Source organism: Phyllostomus discolor, chromosome 1, assembly GCF_004126475.2.
Source record: "Phyllostomus discolor isolate MPI-MPIP mPhyDis1 chromosome 1, mPhyDis1.pri.v3, whole genome shotgun sequence".
Lineage (NCBI taxonomy): Eukaryota > Metazoa > Chordata > Mammalia > Chiroptera > Phyllostomidae > Phyllostomus > Phyllostomus discolor.
In genome coordinates, this window is record NC_040903.2 from 147751800 (window position 1) to 147760849 (window position 9050).

A 9050-nucleotide genomic window follows, 5' to 3' on the forward strand; every position below is an offset into this window, starting at 1 on the left:
GAGTCCAGATCTGAGTCAGGTGCCACTCTCTCTACTTGATGAAAGCAGGGCACCTTGAAGAAATGACTGATTCCTGGCTTGGGATGGAGAGTAAAGGTGAGCCTGGAATTTTTTTTGTACCAGAAAGTAAGGGAATGCTCAAAAAATGTTCAGGATATGTCAAAGGGTCACAGGAGTTATCCTGAAGCTCTCACTGCTTAAATTTGTGACAATTTGCCCTGGCTGGCGTAGCTCAGTGGATTGAGCATGGGCTGCGAACCACACATTGCAGGTTCGATTCCCAGTCAGGGCACATGCCTAGGTTGTAGGCCATGGCCCCCAGCAACCACACATTGATGTATTGATGTTTCTCTCTCCCTCTCTCTCTCTCTCCCCCTTCCCTCTCTAAAAATAAATAAATAAAATCTTTTAAAAAATTGTGACAATTTGAGCATTGAAATAATGACAGCAATGGATTTTAACCAATTACTGAAATAAGAGTTAATGAGTCCCTAATGATACGTACATAAATAAGTCGGAAAGAAGGAAAAAGCATTCCTATTGTAGAATGCCAACCAATTGGCAATCAGCACAGTAATGACTTACTTAGGTGGGTGAGAATAATGAATAGATGCTATAATTATCAAGTGAAAACCTGATAACCCATAGGAAATTTATATAGGCTCAAAGTCTCTTTCTCCAAATTACTCATTGCAGGGGGAAAATAGTAAATTTTTAGTGGGGAAATCTGGGTGTGAGTGGAAACACTTAAACCAAGTTATCAATTTTAACATCACCAAAAATGGGATAAACATGGCGTCTTCCTGATGTGATACATTGAGGGCACAATACCACATGTATGATACTCCTGCCCAGATCAAACAAATTAAACTGACTCTAATGAGAAAAAAATCAGACAAACCCATGAATGATGGATGTTATTTGTAAAAATTGGATTGAATGCACTCTTAACATTACCATGTCATGAAAAACAAAAGGACAGCTGAAGACCTCTTCCAGATTAAAGTTGTCTAAAGAAACATTACAATTACATGTAAGTGTGATTCTGGATTAAATCCTGCACTGGAAAAGAAATTCTTATACAACATTTAGACAACAGGTAAAATTTGAGTATGGACTGGAGTACATAACTATGTAACTATGTATTACATAATATTGTAGCAATGTTAAATTTCCTGATTTTTATATTTGTATTGTGGTTATGTAAAATAATCTCATTGTTCTTTTTTAAATTGTTTTGTTTAGTTTTAATTTTAGAGAGAGAGGGAGAGAAACATCGATGTGAGAAACACTAATGAGCTACCTTCCATACGTGCCCCCACTGGGACTGAACCTGTAACCCTGGGCATGTGCCATGACTGGAATCAAACCCATGACCTTTTGATTTGCGATTTGATGCCCAACAAACTGAGCTACACTGGCCAGGGCACTCTCCTTGCTCTTAAGAAATACCCACTGAAGTATTTAGAAGGCGGTGGACATGATGTCTGCAACTTCAAATGGTTGTAGAAAAACGTGTGCAAACACACACAGATTGAAATGTGGCAAAATGTTAACAATTGGGAAATGTGGGCGAAGGATACCAGAGTTTTTTTTGTACTATTATTGCAGTGTTTCTCTAAGTTTAAAATTATTTTGAAAAAGAAAGTTTTGTTTTTTAATCTCCTTCTGATTCCTTCCTTGATACTTAAAAAATTTTGTTTCCCTTCTCCCTCCCACTCACAATCTGAGGTTCTTAATGGGTAAGAGTTTGTGTTATCTCACACTGTGCTGCTGAAATGGCATGGGGGAGATGGAAATTTGTATCACTGACAATGGAATGACTAGGGCTCTAGCCCTTTGAGCAGTTGAAGAGAAAATGCTGCTGCTGTTTTGTTGCAGGGTCTGTAACCAGCTAAAGGGCTGTGGTTTGAGGTCTGCCCCAGCTCCCTTGTTCTGGACGGAAAGGGAATCATTTTGGTCACAGGAATCTTGTCATCATTATTTCATCTTAACTTGGTCATTGGTAACTGAGAGGGAAGGGGGGAAATCACAAAGGTAGCAAGAGGGATGTCTGTCTCCAGTGTGTATCAATCCCTTCCTACTTAAAAGGCCAGGCCACTGCAAATGTGTGTGGAATCTGTAAAATAAATGGATCTATCAAGCTAACCAGAGACCATTTTCTAATTTAAATGCTTTCCATTAGACTACTGTGTGGTTAAATTTGTTTAATTTCCAGAATGATGCTTGTACGATACAGAAAAGCAGCCCACATCCTTTGCTACAATTCTGGTATTTATTGTAGACAACTGGATATTCTAATCCAGACACTAGGTACAGATTTCACAATTACAAAGAGCCTAACATCAGCATCTCCCTCAAAGGACATTCACCAAAGGAGCAAAGCAGAGGCCAGGAATACTGACAAAATGCTTTAACCAAAAATTGTACTGAAAAACGATTCCCCAGCAAGCCACCAGATTCACAGACAGGAGAAACACATTAGCAACGTAACAGCATTCATTAGGAACTAGTCCAATGAAACTGTACATAGTTTACCATGGACAGAGCTCGGGACACTGGGGGCATTGGTCTAAGATCTGCAGTTAGCCCATGCCCCCCTACCAGCCAGGTCGCTGCAGTTTGCATTTGGGTCTCTTCATTCTGAGGACCCCACCAGAGGCCCTGTGCTAGTCTCGCCTAGCAGTTTGGACTTTTTTTTTTTTAGTTAAGTCAAAGAGCATAGGAATCTGCAAAACTGGCTGTCCCTAAAAGCTGATGAGGAAGCATAGACCTCTCATTAGTTTCACATATGATGACCAAGTCCTAGGCAACTGTGAAGAGTGTGGAAACTGTGCTTCCGACACTGCCCCCCTCCACCCCGCCTCAAGTTCTGCATTCTTTTGTTTCAGTTCATTTATTTCTCTGCTCTATGTGCACAGTGAGTGCCCAGTGAGTGTTTAAAGTGCTATTATTCTCTTGGAGGGATTTTCATTTTTCTCAGGGACCAAACCCTTAAACTAAAAAACCCAGCTATTTATCTAAAGCTGGTGGAGTAGGCTTGCTCATGGAGTCACACCCTGTTGGCATCACATAGGCCTGGGAACCTCTGTCCTGGAGGACTGAGCCAATTAACTAGTATTCTCTACCAATTCTTGGCAGGTGTCAACCTGTTCTTCACAAACGCTCAGCAGCTGCATTGCTCCCAAGATGTTACATCTCAGCATTGAGTCTCTATAGGGCTGGGGGAGTGGCCTGGGTTTCTACTGCCCTGAGCATTCTTGGGACTTCGTGTAAGTGGCTAATTTGCTCTTCAGTGGTAGGGCGAAACTCCCCTATACTCAAGAATGTGAAGATTCCTAGGACAACTAAACCATCTATTTTTACATCTCCTTAGCAAATGAGGCTGAGAAAGAACTGGGCTATATTAAGTAAAATGAAGTCGAGATTTTAAAACATAATGCAGATATAATCAACAGGTTAAATAAGGAGCTTCTATCTGGCAGGAGTATTTCATCTTTAAATTCTTCCTTGAGTACTAACTATGCTGCTGCTTTCCTTGTGGATCTTTGATTATATGCACTATTTTGTAGTTTCAATTTCTTGCACATAGGTTTATTTTCAGAATTATCAAATTCAGATTGTTTACACAAATTTCAATTAAATTAGATAATTTGGTGTTTAGTAATCCCAGTACTCTAATGTATATGTTGATATAACTGCTTTATTTGCATACATTATTGTGACCCATAGTTCGTTTTTAAAGGTGAGGCTTTCATTCTTAATAACCATAACCAGCTTCACTGGAGCTCAACTGCACTTTGTAGGATTTTTCATGATTGACCATGAATTTGGAGAGGAATGAATAAGTCATTTCTGGACCATGATTCAAGGATCTATTAAATAAATAATAAAACCTTTTCCCTGCTGTCCCTCCACTTTTGTCTGGAGGCTCATGAGTGATAAATGCTTGTGACCTGCTTGTGCCTGAGTGTGAACTAGTCTGAACAAATTTGGGAGTGAAAACAAACTTGTTTTCCACATTTTGCTTCAGGTTTGCTTTGCAAAGGGATTAGGAAGTAAGACCTCTGAAAACAATTTAAGAGAACCCTGACGAAATAGCCTGGAGAATATCTTTCCTCAGTGAACAGTTGTGTTACGCCAGCTTTCCTAAGAATAGAGCATGAATAAATGGGTTTAAATAGACACAAAATAGAATGCACAATTTTTGTTTAGAAAAAAAAAGGGAAAAATTCCCACTGGTAAAACTTAAAACACTGACTGTGGAGACTTGATCATCTTTATTAGCAGAATAGAGGGCCCTCTCTAGGACTGGGTATGATCAGACCCAGAATTCTGAAAGGAAGCGTGGGGACCAGCACGGGTTCAGTGGGGACCACGATTGGCATCGGTTGTGTAAGGGACGAGCAAGAGCTTCACTCAGGTGTAGGGATGGAAACATATACCACAGCACAGAACACATAACAGCTGCATAATAAATACTTTGTAAATAAATACTGACCCATTTATAAAGAAAGTCCTAGAAGCCAGTTGAATAACACCCTTGTTAATAGGCAACACTGACTTACATTCTCCTGGTTCTCACTGGCACAAAACAGCGTCAGAGGACGCATACATATTGCACAACAGTATATGACGGGTTTCCACAAGGAGAGGTTTCCAACTGGTCCCTGCTGTTCCCACAGGAAGTCAGAGGAAAGTTCCCTCAGTCATTGTTCATTGTGCTCCAGTGTGCCTCTCCTCCTGTGAAGGGCTATGAGTCTGTCTAGTTACTTCAATGGCAAACTGCAGTGGCATCAGGCGACCTTAGTCACAGACATGAATAATTCAATACGGTGGCAGGAGTGACTGCTTTCTTTTGGTGATAAACCTCAAGTCTTTACAGAGTCGTCAAGAACTCAAAATGACAGATGTTACCCCAGCTGGTGTGGCTCAGTGGATTGAGTGCCAGCCTGGGAACCGAAAGGTCACCTGTTTGACTCCTAGTCAGGGCACATGCCGGGCTGTGGGCCAAGTCCCCCGTTGGGGGCATGTAAGAGGCAACCAGTCAATGTCTCTCTCCTCCCTGTTTCTCCCCCTTCCCTTCTCTCTTAAAGTAAATAAATAAAATCTTTTAAAAAAAATGACAGATGTCTGTTTTAAAAATAAACCAGAATCAGCTTGGCCATCCTCAGAGGAAGTGGATGGTGGTCATTCTTTTGAGGGCAGTTGTTAACTCTTCAGGGCAGCTTACTGTTCCCCTGCCAGTACAGCTTCTCTTCCACTTTTTTCTTTTTCCATCGGCAGAGAAGCAGCATCTTAAAGGTCTTCCTGAAGGTTCTGTTGCAGAGGGCATAGCAAATGGGGTTGACAGTGCTATTGACGTAGCACAACCAGTAGCCCAAGTGCCACAGGGTGACTGGGACACACTTGTCACAGAAGGTGGACACCAGGACCATGATGTTGTAAGGGGTCCATGTGATGATGAAGGCCAGGAGAATGGCACTCAAGGTCTGGGCTGCCTTCCTCTCTTTGACAAGGACCATTCTCTTCCGTTTGGTCATTTGATGGCTGAGGTTGGGATCTAGGCCTTTTGTTGAAGGGTCCTTGGACACCGGGGAGGAGCAGGGCATGATTTTCACCTTGCGACAGCCATTGTTGGTCTCCTGGGTCCCATCGGCTTTGACCACCAGTCGGAACTTATAGGCCACACATTTCTGGCTCTTGGGTCTATGAGCAGCTGCTGGAGACAGGAAATATCTTGGGGTGTCATAGTCATTTTTTTCCGTTTGATCTTTCACGAAAGTTTCCTCAGTCTCTTCAGTACTGAACTCTTCCCTTGCACGTTTCTTGGCCTGACTCTTGTAGACCACCTGGAAGACAGGGTCAGTGGTGGGCTTATCCTCGTCCTCTGAGGAGGGGCAGCTGCTACACGTGGTGAGCTGCTCCGCTTTGTCCCACTCTGGGCTTGGGCCGGGGGCTTGGGCTGGCTTCCCAGTGGTTGAGGGGCTCCTGCGGGAGGATGACCAGGAAGCTCGGTTCCTTTCCCTCTGGGCCAGTGTGGGCCGAGGGCAGCTGAAGCAGGACCTGAGCAGAGTCTTGTGAGCAGGCTTTCGCTTCTCGGTTTCAGCGACAGAGTCTGAGCCCTGCAGGTCAGCAAGGTCCTTGGTCCGCTTCTCAGTTTCCCGGTAGATTCGGCAGTAGAGAATTGTCATGACAGAAACAGGAATGTAGAAGGCAGCAATGGCAGTGCCAAACGTGATGGTGGGCTCCGAGAGGAACTGGATCTGGCACTCATCAGGTGGGACCGTCCTCTCCCCGACCAAGTACTGCCAGCAGAGGATCGCCGGGGCCCAGAGGATGAAGGAGATCAGCCAGGCCAAGCCAATCATGATGCCAGCCCTCTTGGGGGTTCGCTTGGCCCGATATGTCAGGGGTCTTGTGATAGAAAAGTAACGGTCAAAACTGATCACCAGAAGGTTCATGACGGAAGCGTTGCTGGCCACGTAGTCCAGCGCAAGCCAAAGGTCACAGGCCAAACTCCCGAGAGCCCAGCGTCCCATGAGGATGTAGGTGGTATAGAGGTTCATGGAGAAGATCCCAATGATGAGATCTGCACAGGCCAAGCTCAGCAGGTAATAGTTGTTGACCGTCTTCAGCTGACTATTGACTTTGAAGGAGATCATGACTAAGACATTGCCCACGATGGTCATCAGGCTGACCACAGCAGTCACAGCTGCGATGCTGATGACTTCCCACAGCCCATGGTGTTCCAAAGTCTGGTGATTCACTGGGGTGCTGTTGACAGTAGTTGCATTGTGGGGAGATTCTCCTTCCATTCTGGGGCAAGAATTTGCATTAGGAGTAAGTCAGGTTCTACACTGTTCTCTTTTCTATCTAACACCTCTTCTGCGACAGCATCTGGAAGAAAAGGAAGGAAATACATTATCTTCATGCACCAGCGTGAATTTTTTTCTCTTATTGTTTATAATTTCTAAGAAAACATTAAATGTTGTCCCGCACATATTTGGGGCAAGATAATGGAATTGCCAAAGTTTTTATTACATTAAAAATACTTTTTAAATGAGTTTTTCCTCCCATTGCCATTAGATAATATTTTTATAAGGGCATCATCATCCCTTTGGTTTTTATGATTAATAATGCCTGAGTGCCTTTCTTGTACGTGAGGCTGCTGCCCTCTTGTGGCTCTCAAAAGCAACTTTAAAAAGGTCTGGGAAGATGAGCAAAGGAAAGGAAAGAGAATTGGATTGTTGGGAACAGGTAGTAATGAGGGGAAAACAAGTGACATAGTTACTTTAGACTGCAACAGCCTTAAGGGCAGACACTTTTTAAGCTCCTGGTGATAAGCACATTGTCAAGCACTGGAGAAAAAGACAGGCTGTATCAACTGTATAGTCCAGTTATTAACATTACTGAGTTTAATTATGAATTCAATTATTAAGCATAATTGAGGCACTGTTGTGAGCCAAGACTGAATTACAAAACTTCACCCTGACTTAATGCACAAACTCCCAGTGGGTACCTGGTTTTCATTTAGAGCAGGGGTGTCATACTCATCTGGGGTGGGGCACATCAGCCTCGAGGTTGGTTACCTTCAAAGGGCCAAGTGTAATTTCAACTCCTTAACAGTTAAGGAGTGGTTACATGTATACACTCCTAAAATTACATTTGGCTCTTTGAAGGCAGCCGCAAGGCTGATGTGGGCCCTGGTGAAGAGTTTGACACCTCTCATTTAGAGGGTTTGAAATTTGCTTCAGCTGCTGAAGATAACCCTCCCTTGGGCTATGTGCAATGTTATAGAAATTTTTAAAATATCTTTCTTTTTTATTTTAAATTTCTTTTCTTTTAAAAATAATTTAAAATTTTCAATTATAGTTGACATATAATATCATATTAGTTTCAGGTGTACTACATAGTGATTAGACATTTCTAAGACTTATAAAATGATCACCCTGATAAATCTAGGGCCCATTTAACACCATGTATAGTTATTATAATATTACTGACTATTTTCCTTATGCTATACTTTATTTATTTTTTATATTCACATAATTTTAAAAAGGTTTTATTGAATTTATTGGGGTAATGTTGGTTAATAAAAGTATATAGGTTTCATGTGTACATGAAACCCCATAACACATCATCTGTATATTGTATTGTGTGTTCACCACCCAACTATCTTTTTTTAAAAATCTGATTATAAAGTAATATGTTCCTTGTAAAAGTCAAAGCACTGTCAAAATATATAACAGAAGACAAAAGTCTCCTCTAGTTCAGTCTTGCAGAGGTAACCAATGCTAATAATTTAGTGTGTATTTTACAACTTTTCCCAATGCATACACTCACCAACATTTAAATACACTTATTTTTAAATGGGCGAATTTTTAATGTTTTTACTTTGAATTTTTGTTTTTTACTTAACAAGGTATCATGGGCTTCTTTTGGATCAGTACATCTTTTGGATCAATTTTTTTTTATTTTTGCACTTTAATGACTGCCCATTATTTCACTTAAAGGGTATACTATAATTTATGTATTCAATAATTCTATAATTTATTTATAAATAAATAATAATATTCATTCTATAATTTATTTATTTACCCATTGACAAACTTTTCAACTTTCCAACTCCAAATTCCAACTTTTTAAAAAAGATTTTTAATTTATTTATTCTTAGAGGGGAAGGAGGAGAGAGAGGGAGAGAAACATCAATGTGTGGTTGCCTCTCACATGCTCCCCACTGGGGACCTGGCTCGCAACCCAGGCATGTGCCCTGACTGGGAATCGAACCAGCAACCCTTTGCTTTGCAGGCTAGCACTCAATCCACTGAGCCACACCAGTCAGGGCCCAAATTCCAACTTTTAAAAATAAAAAGAAAATTTTCTTTTCTAGTTTAAAAATGTGTGTCTGATAAAAGCTTTGATGGGTACAAAATGTAAAATGGTAAAAGACAGGTCTCCCTCCCACCTCAGACCTCCAAGCTCCTACTCCCCTTTTCTCAGAGGTAACCAGTGTTCATTTCTCATCTTTCCTTTCAGACAGATAAGAT

At 41.5% G+C, this 9050-nt stretch overlaps 1 protein-coding gene across 1 annotated transcript; it reads right to left on the reverse strand.

Annotated features, from left to right (window-relative positions):
- Nucleotides 1-2694: 2694 nt before the first annotated feature.
- CHRM5 (cholinergic receptor muscarinic 5) lies at nt 2695-6954 on the reverse strand. Its single transcript, XM_028504281.2, has one exon. It carries the CDS (start codon nt 6816-6818, stop codon nt 5220-5222), a length of 1599 nt encoding a protein of 532 aa, XP_028360082.1. The 5' UTR covers nt 6819-6954; the 3' UTR covers nt 2695-5219.
- Between the last annotated feature and the right edge of the window lie 2096 nt (nt 6955-9050).